Source organism: Leptinotarsa decemlineata, unplaced genomic scaffold (genome assembly GCF_025532065.1).
Source record: "Leptinotarsa decemlineata unplaced genomic scaffold, Ldec_3_MD MMD2_P_RNA_scaffold_11, whole genome shotgun sequence".
Classification (NCBI taxonomy): Eukaryota; Metazoa; Arthropoda; class Insecta; order Coleoptera; family Chrysomelidae; genus Leptinotarsa; species Leptinotarsa decemlineata.
Window position 1 is genome coordinate 4,341,822 of NW_027412525.1, and position 20,083 is coordinate 4,361,904.

Here is a 20,083-nt window from a genome sequence, read left to right on the forward strand (position 1 = left end):
CGACAAAACTTTTATTTCTCTCAACATCAAATTATTTGACAATATTTCCATAGATGACGTCATGATGCCAACATCTAGAATTTGTCGGAAATGGCTCCTAGGTTGCCATTTTGAAAGAAAATGGTCACTTCTGTTATATCGTTGAAATGAAATATTTATATTTTTTTACACGACGAAAAGTACGGAAGCGTAGGAGGGCCACATATTTTTATTGTTTAATTTAATTGTTTCTTGGAAATCGCAACTTCAAACTCGGAATAACAATAAACTCGAAATTTCAACAAAATTTTGGAATTTCCAGATGAAAGTCGAGATTTTGAGTTTAAAGTCGTAATTTCAAGTAAAGACTATGACATCCCCCTTACATAAATGCCAGCCATTAATGGGATCGACAAAGAACTCCATCCTCGAATATAAAAAATAAAAGAGGCTCCCCAAGGCGGTTGGATGCAGAGCCAAGCTTCGACATCAACCGCCTACAAGATTCGTTCTCTGTCTTTCACTGCAGCTTTCACTGCAACTAGAACTACAGCATAAACACATTTCTGATTCAACATCAGACTGCGCTGTTTCGACCAGCCATAGGTCAGCTAGGCTGAACCACAATTGCATGAGATCAATTCCATAGATGACGTCTTCGTAAGGAGACATTTCGAGTTTAAAGTCGAAATTTCCAGATTATAGTCGAAATTTCGACTTTAAAGTCGTAATTACCAAGAAACAAATGATAAAAATATGTGGCCTTTCTGCGCTTCCGTACAAACAAATAGGCGGGGTTCTATTCAAAATTTTAAATTTTATACCCCAGAAACAAATGAATGGCACAATATAAAATTTTTTCGTTGTCCCTCGGTATGCATTCCATAATTTGAAATGATGATAAGTAGTTTTATCGCACATATTTTGCTCCCTTTTTAGTTCTCAGTATCGACTGAAAAATTACCGCGAAACACGGCAAGATACGAAATATTGTTAATCCTGACTGCCTGTTTATTTATCTATGTCAAAAATTGAACGATTATTGAAAATTCCATTAGCACCCGAAGCCATCGCGATGAAAAAGCTATTTTGAGAGGAAATGGAAATGCCGCAGCGGAAGAAAATGTAAAAATAAATGACGTAAAATCCGCTACACAAACCTGATAACCGAACACGACAAATCAGTTAATACAAATTTCCTCGAAAATAAAATTTGTGGATTTCCATGGGTGGGGATGACGTTATTACTTTTCTATCTCCACTCGGATCCTCCCGACTCGATGGAAGAATGCAGGAAATTCAGAATCCGGGCGTGAGCGCAGCTTCCTGGATGTTCAGTTCATGTTCTCCAATTTCAATGGCTTTCCCGATTCCTCATAACACAAACTCAATTGTTTCGCCTGTTGAAAAACCTAATTCGTATTCAGGTCGAAATATATTTTTCAGTTCCGTTATGAATTTATAGGTAAGACACTCGGCTTACCTAACCCACGTAACCTAATTTTGTTTTTTGATGAAGTACGTGTTATGGCAATAAATTTCTGATATAAGTGAGTTTGACTTGAAATGATTGAGGAAACGCAAAGAAGTGGCCCATGAGGGGATCGAACCCGCGACCTTCGCGTTATTAACACGACGCTCTAACCAACTGAGCTAATGGGCCAGTACAGCACTTATAATCTGTAAAAAATTCACAAGTAAAATAACATGTAATACGTAATTAACACATATTATGCCTTTTGATTGATCATGAAAACTTCTAGGGATATAAAGTATTCCAAATGAATTTATATCAAATAACATTCTAGAATAGTTCAGTAAAAAGTAAATAATTGAATAGAACTGCCCGATACTTGATGAAAATCCATATTTGAAAAACTAATCAAGCTAAGAGCAAGAACATTGCTTGAAGAAGCTATTGTATAGCGAAACACGTGTCGCGGTTTTTGTACAACCCTTATAGTGAAAATCATAGAATAAACTGTATTGATTAGTTTTTTAAAAATAAATAAAACTAAAAAAAGGCTTAAAATAATGTTATAATAGGAAAAGTAGCCCATGGGGGATCGAACCCGCGACCTTCGCGTTATTAGCACGCGACGCTCCAACCAACTGAGCTAATGGGCCAGTACAGCACTTTCGATCAGTAGAAAAATCACAAGTAGGGTAGACCGGGGACAATTGAAACAGGGGACAATAGAAATAACCGCCATAGTAGACCTATTTCGTGGTTTAAATCACGCGCGCTTATACCAAACGAAGCGCCATTAGATGAAGCACGTAGCCATCTATCGGCCACTGACGGCAGTTGTGAGTGTATGTGCACGTCCACGATAACTCGATTTCCCGCTATCGAAGTAAACTTTTACATTGATTGAAAAAGTGTGTTACAAAAGATGAAAACGTAAGTATCCAGATTCAACTATATTTATTACTTTGTTTGGTATATGCCCTTTAGTCGGGATACTTCAAATTATTACTCTAATCCAAGAGTAAGAAAATATTTGAGTGTTCACTCAAAAATGTGGTGCAGGGACAGTTGAAACACATGACATGGGGGACGATTGAAACATGTTTCAATTGTCCCCGTCGTGAATTTTTCATGTGGTTCATATTGTAGGTTATGTAAGGGTATGTTAAGGTGTTAACTTTTGTTTTAGTATGCCACGAGTAAGAGTGAGAAAAACTGAGAGAGGATTAAAATCCATTTTGGCATATGAAGAAGCTTACAAAGAGGTTACTGAAAATAATGCTTGATAAGGTCTGCAGCAGCTAAATATGAACTACATTACGTCTCTTTGAGTAGATTTATTAGGAAGAAAAAGCAAGCAATTGAGCAAGAATCCGCTGTTCCTGTCACTATGGGTTATCATTGTGTGAGGCGAGTATTTGACGTGAACCAGGAAAAAATTATTGTTGGCTATATAATCAAAGCAGCGCATATATTCTACGGATTACCACCCAAAGAAATTCGGAAATTAGCTTTTCAGTTGGCCGTGAAATATTCGCTGAACATGCCTGATACATGGAGACAAAAATAAATTTATAAAAGGAAAAGTGGCCCATGGGGGGATCGAACCCGCGACCTTCGCGTTATTAGCACGACGCTCTAACCAACTGAGCTAATGGGCCAGTACAGCACTTATAATCTGTAATAAAATCACAAGTTAAATAACATGTAATACGTAATTGACACATATGCATTTTGATTGATCATGAAAACTTTTAGGGATATAAAGTATTCAAAATGAGTTTATATCAAATAACATTCTAGAATAGTTAACTAAAAAGTAAATAAAACTGAAAAAAGGCTAGAATGAATTTATAATAGAAAATAACATGTAATACGTAATTGACACATATTATGCTTTTTGATGGATCATGGAAACTTTTAGGGATATGAAGTATTCCAAATGAATTTATATCAAATAACATTTTAGAATATTCAGCTTTTCCAAATCCTTTTATTTTAGAATAGTTCAGTAAAAAGTAAATAAAACTGAAAACAGACTTGAAATAAATTTATAATAGAAAACATTTCTAAAACCAACTTTTATATACATGTTCTAGTGAGAAGACAATAAACATTGGATTAAATCAAACCCATCAACTCATTACATTATAAAATTCAAATGACACACAATCTTGTCGCAGAATATAATTTTTGAAGTGATAACTTCTTATAGGAGGGAAACCGCTTCGTTACCTAACGCGCAACGGCGCCAATTTGTCTGGCTTTCCTTTCTCTCACGTATACGTCAGCGGAAGGCAGGCTCCTCCCCTCTCGTCGGACAGACGCTAAGTGTTTAGTGTGCGTTAGATATTTACTGTTTGAAGGTGACTGACAATGTTTCGCCACTAAACCGGTAAAGAGGAAAGGGGGGTTAGGTGAAAGCACTCGAATGACCTATAAATAGTCATCTCTCGGAGAAATAAATCCAGTCATCACCTGAAGCCAATTGTGGATACTAACAATTGAAACTTTGTGAAGTCACTTGGCTTGGAATATCTTGATTTTTTATTATTATTTTTTGTTAAATTATTCTATTTTTTACTTATATTTCATTTCACTGTAATTTCATTTCTGTTTTTTTTTGCTCAATATACCTAATTGTTACTTTCAGCTTTTCTTTTTAATTTTCAATTTGTATTGGTTCTTTTAGGGATTTCAAATCATTTTATATATTATTAGACAATGGAAGTCCGAACTAATGAAATTTAGATATACAGGGTGTAACTAAATAAGTGTAAAACATTTAAGGAGGTGATTCCTCATCATAAAAAAGATAGAATCTTTTATATAAAGAAACTTCATCGGAGCATCCCTTGTTAAGATACAGTCCCTTAAAGGGGGTACATAAAATTTGTATAACAATTTTATTCACAAGCACTAAAAAAGTTACAATATTGAAATCAACCTGACGTTTTGTACTACCAAAAAGACACTTAGCCAGAAATTTATTTGGTTTACCCCATGGTTGTAAGGGGTGGAAAACGCAACCCCTAAAATTTATTTCCAATGTAACTTTTTGTTTTCTTATTTGTTTACCATTCAAAAATTTATTTATGATAGCCTGTTTTATTCTAAACAAAAAATGTATCTTGGGTTTTTTGCCCAAAATAAACCAGTTCGCAGCAAAAAATTATTTTACGAACAACTACAGAGATACACCGTCATAAATGCGAAAATACGAAACTAATCTATCTAGTAGGTCGCTATTAGCGATAGTGACAATTAAATTGGTATGACTATTATATGGTATAGTAGTACTATATTGGTATAATACTAATTTTGTGTTGTTATTCTGTTCTTACTTTACTTACTTATGTTACTTTAATAATTCACTTGTTATTAAAATGGGATACACAAATGAGGAAATGGCTGATATGCATTACGTTTACGGTCTGTCGCAGGGGAATGGGATAGAAGCTTCTAGAAGATATGCTGAAATGTATCCTCACGGTATTTCGAATTTTAAAGGAACAACTCTCATACCCTTACCATCTGCAACGAGTACAGGCACTGTTACCGCGCGACTTTCCGAACCGTCTTGAATTTTGCAATTGGATGCTGGAAATGATTAGAAGAAATTGTGACTTTCTGAAGACGATAGAATTCACAGACGAATTTAGTTTTTCTCGGGACAAGATTATTAATTTTCATAATTACCACATATGGGCTGATGAAAACCCTTACGCTATTGTCGAAACTAATCATCAATAACAGTTTTCTCTCAACGTGTGGCTCGGAGTTATTGGGGATGATTTAATTGGACCTCATTTTGTACCTCCTCGATTAAATGGTGAGGCATACGTTCAATTTTTAAGAGAAGTGCATCCAGTACTGCTGGAGAAAGTTCCTTTGGGCGTTAGAAGGGATATGTTTTTTATGCATAATGGGGCTCCCGCCCATTTTAGTCAAGTAGCACGTCAGCATTCAACTGAAACATATGCAAATCAGTGGATAGGTCGAGGAGGACCACAGAACTGGCCCGTTCGATCCCCGGATCTCAATCCTCTCGCTTTCTCTATTTGGGGCCATTTACAGCATTTGGTTTATCGTACTCCTGTTCGCTATATAGAGGACTTAAGAAACCGCATCATCGATGCGTGCAGGGTAATCAGAGAGACTCCAGAAATACTTGAGCGAATACGTGGCTCAATGCGCCGACGTCTAGACGCATGCGTAATGTCTTAAGGTAGACATATTGAATATTTACTATGATTTCTACATGTTGTGTGTTTTGTTATTAATAAATTAGTTTTGTTTATTACCCTTTAATCGTTTAATGCAGGTACTAACTACAAAATAACAATAAATCCAGTTCGCATTTATGACGATTTATCTCTGTAGTTGTTCGTGAAATAATTTTTGCTGCGAACTGGTTTATTTTGGGCATAAAACCCTAGAGACATTTTTTGTTTAGAATGAAACAGGCTATCGGAAATAAATTTTTAAATGGTAAACAACTGATAAGAAAAAAAGTTACATTGGAAATAAATTTTAAGGGTTACGTTTTCCACCCCTTACAACCATGGGGTAAACCAAATAAATTATTGGCTAAGTGTCTTTTTGGTAGTACAAAATATCAGAATAATTTCAATATTGTAACTTCCTCAGTGCTTGTGAAAAAAATTATTATACAAATTTGATATACCCCCTTTAAGGGGCTGTATCTTAACAAGGGATGCTCCAATGAAGTTTCTTTATATGAAAGATCCTATCTTTTTTTCGATGAGGAATCACCTCCTCAAATGTTTTACACTTATTCAGTTACACCCTGTATACTGTTGACAGTATTATTTGAATCCAAGCAGCAAGCACATAATATTCTTTTATTGTGTGAAACGTGGCTTGAAAATGATGATACTAATTTTGTGTATGTACATTGTTAATATCATTATTTGATCCTACAAAAATAACATTGGCTTATGGTAGCTATAATATATGTTCATAAACAAAATAATCATTGAAATATTTTATATATACTCTTTCCTGACATTATCATATTATTATACATAGAATTCAAGTATTAACTTAGCATTTCTCAAGTTAAACAATTTCAATATTAAATAGTTCATCAGTTGCACCAACTAAACAGTTGGTGCCTGCAGACTCCCCACTCTACATTCCATTGTTGATATCTGATATCAAATATTATCCAAGTACCTACCTACTTTATCTTTGAATATATTTGCGTTTTCATATTTTTTTTTTTTTTTCATAATTATGTCGAATATTGCCGAATGTTCAGTGGAAAATTTAATTGCGGGAGTTGAAAAGCGACCTGCGTTATATAATAAAGCATTTAAAAAATATTTCGATAACATTCTTCAATACTTTCAATACAACACGTCAAAATATTATATACATAAACAACTGTTCAGTCTTTTCAATTGGTGGTCTGCGCACCCGCACAGAACCGAACAGTTTTGTTTGAGTAGTGTGCCCCCACCCAACCCAACCCAACCAAACTAAACTATCGGCCGATAAAAAGTAAGTAAAAAAGTCTGCCCTAAGGGCAGACTTTTCTGTCCGTCTACTATTTATAATATCATGGATCTCTCTTCTCGTTGATGCATGAATGATTGATTGTGAGAACGTAATTTGGAATGAGCCCTCATCAACTATGAAAGTAGATAAAAGCTTTTTCTTACATAATTTTATTTTTCCGTGACCCGATTTATTATAAAATTCGTAAAAAAAATCCACTCGGTGAAGAATTCCCATCAACGGATATTAATGGAATTAAACTATTTGTGAAGAGTGAATAACTCTTGGAAATACAGAAACTCCTAAACTTTTCAATCTGACAATTCCTGTCTCAAAACTGACATATTTTCCAACCAATAATACTGGGTGCTCCAACTATACGACAATTCATGAGGGGTCTCGGCGATTTTCAGTACTACGTAAAGCCGTTTCTGTTGACATACCTGCCCGGTGTGAATATTGGAATATGTTAAAATATTCATTCATTCATTTTGGTAGGAATTCAACTATTTTCTAGCAAGCAAAATGGAAATTTCTTTGAAATATAGGTTTCTAAGCTGCAAGAGTGAATCGTGCTAAAAATCGCACGTTAGAAGGTAAAACATCGTTAATCCTCAGCTTGCACAAGTTTCGACTTTTGAGGGTTGTAGTTCGTGGGGTGGCAACAGTTGGCTAACGTTGGCAGAAATGTCATGAGAATGACGTTTCCATCTATTCCTATTATATTTGAAAGGGTTATATTTTTAGGGGTGACTAATTTTTGGGAAAGAAATGTGTGTTTTTTCTCATAATGTTATTCAGATTGGTACTGAAGAGCCCTAAGGCAAGTGTCTTACGGCGAAACATCGATGTTTACCAGTGAGCATGACAGTGTTCCATGTGAGTGGAATCTTTATTTTCGTTTAGTATGTTGTGTAGAAACCCTGTGAATGATATCTGATTTAATTTCATGACGAATGTTTGAAATATAAACTGAGTAGAAAAAAGTGTTTTCTGTATAATTCAGTGTTTATGTGAAAATACTCTTTTCGAAAGAATTTTTCTTTCGTGTAATTCAATGTTTATATGAAAGTAGCTGTTTCAGGAAGGTTTTTTCTTCCAGATTTGTGTCTGAAAGTTACTTCTTTGCATGATCTACACATCTATGTATACTGTTACTTCTTTTAAAATTTATTACTTCCTTCCTTTTTTTGGAAGATTCCCACATTTTTTCTGTATCAAGATGGAGTAATAGAAAGCCAAAAAATTTCCCGAAAACTATTATGCTTTGTGATATTTGATGAACCTTCGGATACCCCACAGAGAAAGATTTTGAAAAATTTTTGTTTGTCGTTAAGGAAAATTATGAGCGAACACGAGTCTGAAGTCAAACTGTGGAGCTCTTCTCTTCGTTCGGAAAATATGGCCCACTTCAAGGTCATATTCAATCTTCTTCTTTGCACTAAAAAACTATTAGGATACAAATTTATTATCCTCTTTTCCACACAAATTAAATTTTTCTTAAAAAAACAATGTTGTCTCTGGTATGTTATTGTTCAATTGACAGCACCCCAGTCAATAATTAATGTTGGTACGACTTTCTTGATCGAATATTACCAATTCGAATGGGGTAATTCTTTAATTATACTGAAATATTGTACCATAACTTCATTCACTTCACTTTTACTAAAAAGTTGTGTTTTCATTCAGAAAGAAAAACAAACAATTTTTCACACTTGGGTACATCGTATTGAATATCTTTGATGACAAAACGTTTATAAAGTTCAGCCACTTATAATAATATGAACAGGAGTATGAGCAGCAGCTAATTCATTTCTTAAATCCACGTTTTTTTTCTAAATATGGCGTAGAAAAACAATTGAATTTATGCCAACCCCATTCGTATATTTAATATTCGAGCCAATAAGCAGTCTTACCATCGTAAATGTTCAGCCTCAGGTGAACAGGTGAATGTGTGTGGGACAAAGTATGAATAAATCTGTTCTAAATTTGTTTTTCTGTCTTCCCCTACGAACGACAACACTCAAAAGTCGTGCGATTCATAGCACGTTATATTGTGCAATTCCTAGCAAAATGAAAAAATGTGTGAAAAGTGACGTGGTAAGTAGTTGTTTACAGCTGATTCTCGGCCTCCCCCCACCACTATGACGTATTAATTGCTTTTTTTATTGGTTGTTGTTTGGTGAAGTTTTTTTGTTGTGCAGTGAAGTCAAGGCATTGTGACCTTGAAGTGTCTGGTGCATGGATCGTTCAGATTTTTTTTTCATGAGATTTTGTGTGTTTATGTGTGTGTGTAGGAGAATGCACGGTACAGGGTTTCATCATGTGCTTGTTTGTCTATGTACAAACATACGTCTGCATACTTCGAAGATCCTCCAAGTAATAAATGCTCCATCGGTGTTAGGGCACCAAGTTAGTAGTGGAGTGACGTCACAGCAATAACCGTTCAACGGCTAGAGAGCGACATGTTCACTCCACGACGTGTGGCAGAGTAATGCGTATTCATCGGTCTGCCCTCACCTCTCCTGAAGCGATGAAGGTTCGCTCTAGCCCCGCTATCGATGGTGACACAACGGCAGCCGAGGACTGTTTGCCTAGCGTCTACCCTCTCCGAGACCGCAACGACCACTGCTTGCTCGTATATCGACATCTGTTATCGCATTCAGTTGGGAGGTAATCTTGGCGCATGTAGTTGAGAAGTGGGGTTGGCTATGACGTCTTGACGGGTCCTATCAGAGTGTATTTAAGAAGCGTACGAGTGTTGGCTATGTCAGTTTACATCAAGTGAGTTAGTGAGAACTATTATATAAAATGTATTCCTGTGACTGTGGTAAATCTTTCACTCGTAGTGATAATCTTCGTCGGCATCAGCTCCAGAGTTGCCAAGGAGGGCCTGCAGTGAAACGGGTGAGAGTGGATAATGCAACACCTATGTATACGTGCAATTGTTGTAATGTGACAATTCCTATGAGCCAAGTGAATTCTCACCGAAGAACCATGAGTCATAAAAATAATGCATGTGTTCAATTGTCTGACGGTGTTCAAATTATAACGAATGCATTCAATTGCCGCATTGCTACATACAGGGTGGAGAGTTCGATTGTAACCAGTGACTACATGTCATTTTTCAATAAGATTAGGCAGAAGGTCATTGAATTACTGGAATCAGCCATCAGGATCCATAAAAGCATCAAGGTGAATATGGAAGTTTTTGGGAATTATATTCTTCAGACTGATGATTCGAGGGACACGAAGTCATTTAATTCCCAAAATAAAATAGTGGACCAATCTTCAGATTTGAATGCTGTTTTTGATGGATTCCGTGATGTAATTGTGGCTCAAACGACTGAGTTCCAGGATCGTGACTCAGGTATTTATTTTTTGAAAATTTCAATAAGATTGAATAGTAATATTTTTTTTTTTTTATAATTCAGGTTGGACTTGTGAAAAAATATTGTTTCTCGAGGTCAACATTAATAAATACAGTCCACTGGAAGGACGTTCATATGTGAAGCTGCCTCAATGTATTCAATGGAAGAAAGCTGTTGTGAATGTTCGTAATGAAGATCAATATTGTTTTGCTTGGGCTATAACATCAGCATTATATCCTGCAGATAGTCGAGTGTCCGAACTTACGTCATATCCACATTTTTCCACTGTTTTAGATGTCACAGGTATGGATTTTCCGGTTAAAGTTAATAATAAGAGTATCGAAATATTCGAAGATAGGAATGATATTTCAATTAATGTTTATGGTTTAGAGAGTACATTTGAGAAGGGTAAAATGAAGTATGAAGTGATTGGTCCATTGCGATACTCACAGAGAAGACTCCGGAGACATGTCAATTTGTTGTTTATAACTGATGACTCCGGTAATGGTCACTATTGTTGGATCAAAGATCTTTCAAGATTAGTTTCTAATCAACTATCAGCTCATAGACAGAAAAAATATTTTTGTGACGGATGTTTGATATATTTTTCTGATGAGAGATTGCTTTTACGTCATAATATGTATGATTGTAATCACATTAGTACCACAACACCAACTACTAATTTAAAGATCAATAAATATGGTAGAATGGTTGCGGAAAATAAACTAATGTTTGAAAACTTTGAGAGGCAAATGAGGGTGCCATTTGTAGTGTATGCTGATTTTGAATCAGTGCTTAAACCGATTCATGTGAATGAGCCAAATCCTGGAAGTTCATACACGATTAAAACATTCAAACATGCCCCATATTCATTTGCTTATTTGATAAAGTGTTCATATAATGATGATTTGACAAAATTTGTTACATATAGGGGTGTAGATGCAGCTCAGAAATTTGTGAGTAGCATTGAAGATGATTTGAAAGAGATACATGAAAATCATCTCAGAAACCCTAAACCAATGGATACACAAACTGTCGAAGAAGAAGAACAGTTTGTTGCAGCCAGAACTTGTGGTATATGTAATAAAGCATTTACTGATGGTGACGTCAAAGTAAGAGATCATTGTCATGTCACAGGAAAGAAAAGATCACATGCCGCTCACTCGAAATGTAATTTAAATTTCAAAATACCAAACTTCATACCTATCATTTTTCATAATTTAAGTGGTTATGATTGTCATTTATTCATAAAAGAATTGTATAGGAATAAAGAGAAAGTTGATGTTATCCCGCAAACTAAAGAGAAATATATATCTTTCACGAAGCATCTCTTTACACACAGCTATACCGATAAAGATGGTGTGGTTAGGAAGAATTATCTCAAAATGAGATTTATCGATAGTTATAAATTTATGACTAATTCGTTGGAGAAGTTGGGTGCAAACTTGACCTCCGATCAATGTTTGGAGATGCACAAACATTTCCCACAAATTGAGAAATTCAATTTGATGAGACAGAAAGGTGTATTTCCATATAGTTTTGTTGATGACATTGACAAATTGAATTATCCATTACTTCCGACAAAAAATCAGTTTTATGACACACTCAATTGTGAACATATATCGGAAACTGATTATGATAGGGCTAGAAAAGTTTGGAATTTATTCGAGTGTCAGAATTTGGGGGAATACTCTGATTTGTATTTGAAGTCGGATGTATTGCTACTATGTGATATTTTTGAAAACTTCCGCACCACAAGTTTAGAGATATATAACTTAGATCCGGCACAATATTACACTGCACCTGGATTATCATGGGATGCCATGTTGAAGTTCACTAATGTTGAATTGGAATTACTAACTGACATTGATATGATTCACTTTTTTCAAAAAGGTATACGAGGTGGAATTAGTCAATGTAGCGAGAGGAAACATATAGCAAATAATAGATTTTTACCCAATTATAATCCCAACGAACCTTCCACATTCATTACATATTTAGATGCAACAAATCTATACGGTCACAGTATGTCACAACCTCTACCAACAAGTGAATTTACATGGTTGACACCAAATGAAATTCTTAATCTCGATGTGATGGATGTGAGTACTGATAGTCCGTATGGGTATGTATTTGAAGTGGACATTCATTATCCACAAGAGTTGCATGATAAACATTCTGACCTTCCATTTTTAGTCGAAAAAATAATACCACCTCGTACACAATCGAAAATTCCCAAATTAATTCCAAATTTGAATGATAAAAGAAAATATATTGTTCATTATAGGAATCTACAGCAAGCTGTCAAAAATGGATTGATTGTAATGAATACACATAGAGTATTGAAATTCAAACAATCATGCTGGATGAAACCCTATATAGATCTTAATACTGAAATGCGTAATAGGTCTAACAACAAATCTGTTAAAGATTTCTATAAACTAATGAATAATGCGGTGTATGGAAAGACAATGGAGAATGTAGATAATCGAATTGATGTTAGACTCGTTACACATTGGGAAAATATAAAGAAAAATATAGGTGCCAGCACTCTCATAGCCAAACCAAATTTCAAAAATTGTTCAATTTTCACTGATAATTTCGTTGCCATTCAATTGGGTAGAGTGAAGGTTCATTACGATAAACCATTATATTTGGGATTTTCCATATTAGAATTATCTAAAACAGTCATGTATGACTTTTTCTATGGATGCATCAAACAACACTTTGATGAAAATGTCTCTTTACTTTACACAGATACCGACTCGCTCATTCTTAAAGTAAACACAGAAAATTTTTATGAATTCATAAAAACTAACATAAGTAGATTTGATACATCCAATTACAGTATAGTTAACCAATTCAATATTCCAGTAACAAGTTCAGTCTTGGGTAACTTCAAAGATGAATTTCCAAATGATCCAATCATGAGTTTTTATGGTACAGGTGCTAAAGCATATTATGTGAAATCTGTTGATGGTGAATTTAAGAAAGCCAAAGGGGTTAAACGATCTGTAATAAAGAATGAATTGACATGCGAAGATTATCAAAAAATCGTCGAACAAGGTGGTATGATATTCAGAAAGATGAATTCATTTAGAAGCGTGTTACATGATATGTATACTGAATTAAAAAATAAAGTTGCATTATCATATCACGACGATAAACGATTTATCATTCCGAATACTACCCACACTCTTCCTTGGGGTCATAATGATATTGAATTTTATGAAAACGATCCAAATGAGAACATTCGTTGGATAAGTAATATTATTCAACAATCACAATCTCAGGAGACTCCATTGGATCAATTGATTAATTTATTATCTGCCGAGATCAATGATTGAAATATCATTCAATATCTTCAAAACCGGAAAATTCAATATTGATATTTATGTAGCCATTTATAATTAATAATATATGATAGAAGTAATGTGATATTAATGTATTATGTATGTATGTATATGTATTACTGTAATGAATATAAAATGATTAAAATTTTATTTGTATTATTTCTATTTCCCTAATCAATTACTGCAATATATAGTATAATGTAAATGACAGAAATATCAGTTTGAAGAGAATCATCGTAGAGTGCACAATGTCTAAAACAATCGATAAGTTTGGTAGAAAAAGAAAATGGGGTGGTAATGTCATTCGAGGTCCTCCTGGGAATGGTTTTAAATTAACAAAAGATGGTCATTATGACATGCAAAGGAAAATATTGAAAAATACAAGTGAACCAATTGACAAGAGTGATTGTGTAACTGTATCATATCTTGAGGGGGAAATTAATGGAGCAAAGGAAGTTATACTTCTAGCCCTACAAGCTGCAATACAATCCACAATAGGCAATATTGCTCGGGACGCCCGGCAAGCATTTGACGATAAAATTGCAGAGGCTCGGATAACTTTCACTCGTAAATTTGACAAACTTACAAGTGATGTAGACATAAAAATGTCTGACATAACAGCGTCTACAAATAAAAAATTTGATGCTATGTCAAACATAACAGGGACTACAATGAAAAAGTATGATGTACTGGAACAGAGAGTTGAAGTATTGGAGAAAAACCATAAAGAAGTTTTGGAGAGAAACTATAAAGTCAGGCCATCATCATCAGGTGGACTGGGATATCCAGGACTGAACATTAATCCAAATCATAGAATAATACAACCAAAACCAAAACCAACTGATGATGTATTAATGGAACCAACATGGTGAATGTATTCCCTCGTTAGGTTAGGTTAATAGCTACGTTAGGTTAGCTGCATACTTACGTTAGGTTAGGTGTTAGGTTAGTATTCCCTCGTTAGGTTAGGTTAATAGTTACTGTAGGTTAGGTTAGGTTAGGTTAGGTTAGGTTAGGTTAGGTTAGGTTAGGTGTTCGGTTGCATAGCGGTAGGTTAGAGTACCAGGTTAGGTTACGTTAATACATACGATAGGTTAGGTGTTCGGTTGCATAGCGGTAGGTTAGCGTACTAGGTTAGGTTACGTTAATACGTTAGGTTAGGTGTTCGGTAGCATATTATGTTACGAACGCGCGCGCGAAGAGGGCGTAGATGTCTCTCCAGATGTCCCGCCTACCTGGGGCCGGAGGCCCCACCCACCTGGGCGGAGCCCAGGCAGTGGGCGGGGCCCGTTAGGGCCACGCCCCCCCCCGTCGCCACCAACTTTTCGGATACCCCGCCCCTTTCCGAAGCCCCGCCCCCTTTCCGAAGCCCCGCCCCTCCCCTCCCCGAAGCCCCGCCCCCCGACTCCCAACATTTGCGCATGTACACCCCTACCCTCATCGCGCATGTGCGCTCCCACCATTTTCCCACCGCTCACGCATCGAAGTCGATACCCTCCGGAGAGCACTCCACAACATTCAGTTCGAGAAGTCATCTCATCGAGAGCAGTCCACTCCACAACAAGGCAGTACGTTCCAACGACCAACTTGATATTTGAGTAAGTAAATTAGGAATGTTATTTTTTATATCAACTAACTTTGTATTATTTCTTCTTTTTCAGAATGGCAACCAATACACAGGAGGTGAATAATGCTGTGGCGTCTATTCTGCCGGTGTCCGCTGACCAGGAGGAGGCAGCATCTTCGAGAGCGGTGACGGTTGACCAGCCAACCACTTCGCGTTCGCGAGTTAGGTGCAGATCTTCTAGCCCTGACTTATTCGAGGAGGAGGAGGAAGTCAGGGCTGTGAAGAAGGTTTGCCAACGACCTGCAGCAAAGGTTGGTCCTATTTCAAAGTACCGAGCTACTTGCAATAGGACTAATCCTTATGCAGGTAGTTTTTCGACCTCTCGTAAGAGGGCCTCCACACCAGCAGCAGCACCAGCAGCAGTGGAAATTCCGAGGAGTCCTTCTCCGGAGTTGGTGATATTGTCGCCGTTGGTGACGCGACTACCACCGCTGCCAGCGACACCGGCGGATCCTGAGGTGTTGGTGCCACAGCCTATCGGAGAGGTTAGTGAAAAGATGAGTGTTTTTCTGCAGAGATGCAAGAAAGCAGAACGAGCTGCCCGATCTAGCGAGGCCGCGTTGGTTACCATGAAGCGACAAATGGCTGAAATGGATAACCGACGGAGGGAAATCCAAAAGGAAATGGCCGAAATAGATCGGAATTATGCATCTCTGCAGGAAAGGTGTAAAGCAGAGACCTCTTCGATAAAGCTGTACAAAAAAATAGTGACAGTTATGGACACTCTTTTTGTAGATGAAGTGTAAATGTAAGATTAGTTTTAGGTTAGTTAGGAGTATTTAATTATGGTAGTTTTAAGTTTATATTTGTTAAGTTTATATTGAATAAAGGAAAAGGAAGTGAAATAAAGGGTGTACACTGTTTTTTGGTTTGGTACACATTGAACAATGCGATGGTTGGAGCATTTTTCTTCACTTCCTCTTATTATTATTATTATTTTTTTTATTTCAATTCCAAGTTCTTCTAGACAAATACCTCACATCAATTTTTGTGTCCTCTAATCACTTGTAAATAATTTCATGTGAAGAAAATTTAAAAAATAAAAAATAGACATGTTTCATAGTGAAATCGACAAGTATATTTCATTTGTATTTTATCCATTCAAGTATCTCTTTCATTGAATATGTCTTATGTCACTTTGCAATTTACCCCTACTCATTGAATATGTCTTATGTCACACTACAATTTACCCCTACTCAATGTTCCACTCCTCTCCCACTCCCTCTCGAAAGTATAAAAGTAGAAATCATCTGATGAAACATTCAGTTGATCAGCTAGCATCGAGATGGAACCCGATTCAACCTCCGAACCCTATAGCTGCCCGGATCAGGGGTACAACTTCAATTACTGGGATAACAGCCAGGTACAGGTAGTCTCTTCCACCACGGAACCCCACAGTCCGCCATACGAATACCGGGATCACGACATCAGGATGCAAGTTCAACATGTCACTGGCAGTGACGAAGGACACTTGGATGACTCGGAATATCCAGATCCTGACGGATGGTGGGACCCTGCTTATGATGACATTGTCCCAATGAGTAGCGACGACGATGATGATGACGACGACGACTCTGGTGATGATGCTGATGACGAGCTTGACGTTAGACGTCCTCCACCATCCCCTATCCTCATCGAGGATAGTCCTCCGCCATCCCCAATCCTAATCGATGATGATGTCCTCAATTCCGATGATGACATATAATCATCTACTCGTCCATCATTTCCTTTCCTTTCCTTCCACGGAGTACACACTTTTTGGTTGGTGTACACGAGGCACTGCGAGGCTGGGGCAGTGTCTTCCTCCCTTCCTCTCCCTCTTATTAGTTTTTTTTTTCCATAATAATCACTAGAATTTCTCCTAATAATCGCTCAGAGTTTCATTCTTGATGTTTTCGAATCTCAAACACTGTTCTACATTTCACCCCCTCCATTTCATTTCTTCCAATATAAATATAGCAACAATCCCAGTTCTATATCATTCTTCCACAATGTCGAGTACAGGACCCATCCAAGTACATGAAATAGATTCAACGTCTGATCATTTGAGTACAACCTTCGCTCAATTTCTGCAGCGAATCTATGATCTTCCTGATGATTTCGCAGAACGAGTGGAACAAGGTATTCAGGACGACATAGATGCTGTTGACGATAATAATGCGGATGATGTGATTAGTATATCATCTGATTCAGCTGATTATGACGACGACGACATCATGAGTATATCATCTGATTCAGATGACTACTATGAGGATGATATCATTAGTATATCATCTGATTCAGATGACGATACCATAATTATTGTTTCTGATGATGAGGAGCGTTAGTCCATATCATTGCATGGATTAATAAAAAAATAACAGCCCTTTTCAGGGCTACAATTAAAGACTGAAACAATAAAAAAAATAGCTCTTTTCAGAGCTACCATTATACTTTCAAACAGAAACAGATTCATACCATTGTTAACATTATGTTAACATTATAATCTCAAACGAAATATATGTATGTGAAAGTATTCATCATTATATGCATATGAATGATTGACAAATGCCAACTTCAACTTTCATTTAAAGTAGTACTCATCATATGCATAGATATTCAATGACTATCAAATTCCAAATTTCGACTTTTCAGTCAAAGTAGTAATTTATTTGTCATATAATGTATAGATATTCAAAGACTAACAAATTTCCAACTTAGACTTTTATTAGTCAAAGTATTCATTTGTCACATAATCTATGAATACTAATACAACTAACTACTGTTTGTGTGAATAATGTAGCCCTGAAAAGGGCTGTTGTTTTTTTTTTTTGACCAGTAGGTCCACGGTTATTGTGCCACAGGTTGGACATTATTACATATAATACATGTAGATACTCGGGTGAAGTTTGTTAGTGGCCTCTCGCAAGCTTCACACCAATTCTGTCCCATTTCCATAATTGAGACAGTGTTGTGGGTGTTGACATGGGCATACCACCCTCCATTATTGTTTCTATGCGAATAAAACCGAAAGCAGCACCAACATAGTTTTTTGTTCTCTCCATCTATTGTGCTGATCAATACGTATGCATCCAATGCACAATACAAATCCAAGGGATCTTCCAGTGTCTCACTGACATTGAGTGTTCGCATACCGATCCTCATAGCACCATCACCTTCAGTTGTGTCAGCTTCTATCCCTTCATCATCTCCTTCTTCATCCATGACCCTCTCAAACTCCATCACGTCATCATCTTCGTCGCTTTGGTTGGCCTCGTTTTCAACTTCGTCTATCTCATCTTCATCGACTCCAACATCTTCTGCTTCAACTATCACTTCCTCTAGCGGAACATTGACATCCTCATCATCTGATTCGTCTATCCAATTGTTTTCATCAACAGCAGCTATTCTATTTAATGCAGCATTTATTTTTGCAGAATTCATCTTGTTGTTGTTTGCTCACAGTTGTAGAGAGTGAATGAATGAACTCTAGGTTTGCAAGTCAACTTATATAGGAGGTGATGCGACTCCCACTTGACTCGTTTAGAGTGGAATAGTAGGAGAAGTTATCCCACTATACTTCCACATGATGTTGATTCGTATAAATAGAGATCGTAGGTATAGGAGAGAGCATTCAGAGTTTCTGTAAGTCATCTCTTAATATTTCTAATCGAATTAGTAAAATGCCGTTTCCAAAAGAGTGGAATGAAAAACCAAAAGTGTGTGTCTACCCAATGATGATTGCAGGGGCTATTGTGTGCTACTTTTGTCAAATAAGTAGACCTAAGGATTCAATCAATCCATGTACTGGTATGTGTAGTGATTGCGTGTTGCGGATTCAACTATCGCCTCCTTCTCATCCACCGAAGCGAACAAAATCGGATTATCGTCAACAACAGTTACAGTGTCTGAAGTGTTCCGAACCTATAATATTTAACAATATAGGTATCTGTAGAAATATTTGTGGTACCTGTGCTGCCGTTCCAACTCCACTGCAACGTTGTTTGCGTTGTGATACATATTCCATGAATTGTTGGAATCATGTATGCAATGCATGTAGAAGTACTTGGGATCTGTGTGAGAAGGTTGGTCAACTCTACCCCAATAGGAGAATCCATTTTTTTCAATGTTGGTGTTTGACGCACGAGCAACAACTATTGAGGAATAGAGTCAAAGAACGTTCCACATCCACAGAGACATATTAACATTTTTCATTTTTTTATTATCGTTATTGTCCTCTATTATTAATAAATATATATATTTTGAATTTATTTGTATTATTTTCTAACATTTAAAAATACATGCATGCAACACAAAGTTTTCCTCTTAAATGACAAAGATTGTTACATGCGTGAATAGTTTAGTGAGAGAGCGCATGTGCCAGTTGATGAAAGAGCGCATGCGCTAGTTTATTTTCTTCTATAAATGGTGAGGTCTCAGTAACATCATCACCTTTCCTATCCACATTCTATTGCTATCACATATCATTCCTCAGACCTTAATAATCATGAGCTCTATGCCGCTATTGATTGCTGAAGATGGTTCACCACTTGTTGATATCGATCAGACTGATTTTGAAAATATTCCAGTATTACATTTATCGAGTCAAGATTCGATAAATGATTTTGATATTAACGACTTCGTTAACTTTGCAGATGTGCCAGAACCAAATGAGCAAATTATTATTGAAAATCCGATCGTTTCGCAATTATCATCACTCAAACACTCTTCATCTACCCTTCCTCTTGGTGTTGATAAGAAATCTAGAACAATCAAGAGG

The 20,083-nt window shown here is 36.4% G+C and overlaps 2 protein-coding genes and 2 non-coding genes across 5 annotated transcripts in view; 2 read left to right on the forward strand and 2 right to left on the reverse strand.

Annotated features, from left to right (window-relative positions):
- The window catches only part of Ets65A (DNA-binding protein D-ETS-3), a 307,752-nt gene that overhangs the window by 167,297 nt on the left and 120,372 nt on the right, over nt 1-20,083 (forward strand). The window lies entirely within an intron of this gene.
- On the reverse strand, nt 1,569-1,642 carry TRNAI-AAU (transfer RNA isoleucine (anticodon AAU)). Its single transcript has one exon. It is a non-coding gene; the product is annotated as a tRNA-Ile (tRNA).
- TRNAI-AAU (transfer RNA isoleucine (anticodon AAU)) lies at nt 3,038-3,111 on the reverse strand. The gene has a single exon. It is a non-coding gene; the product is annotated as a tRNA-Ile (tRNA).
- Nucleotides 15,144-16,070, forward strand: LOC141480185 (uncharacterized). Its single transcript, XM_074170075.1, has 2 exons — nt 15,144-15,295; nt 15,359-16,070. Exons 1-2 carry the CDS (start codon nt 15,144-15,146, stop codon nt 16,068-16,070), a joined length of 864 nt encoding a protein of 287 aa, XP_074026176.1.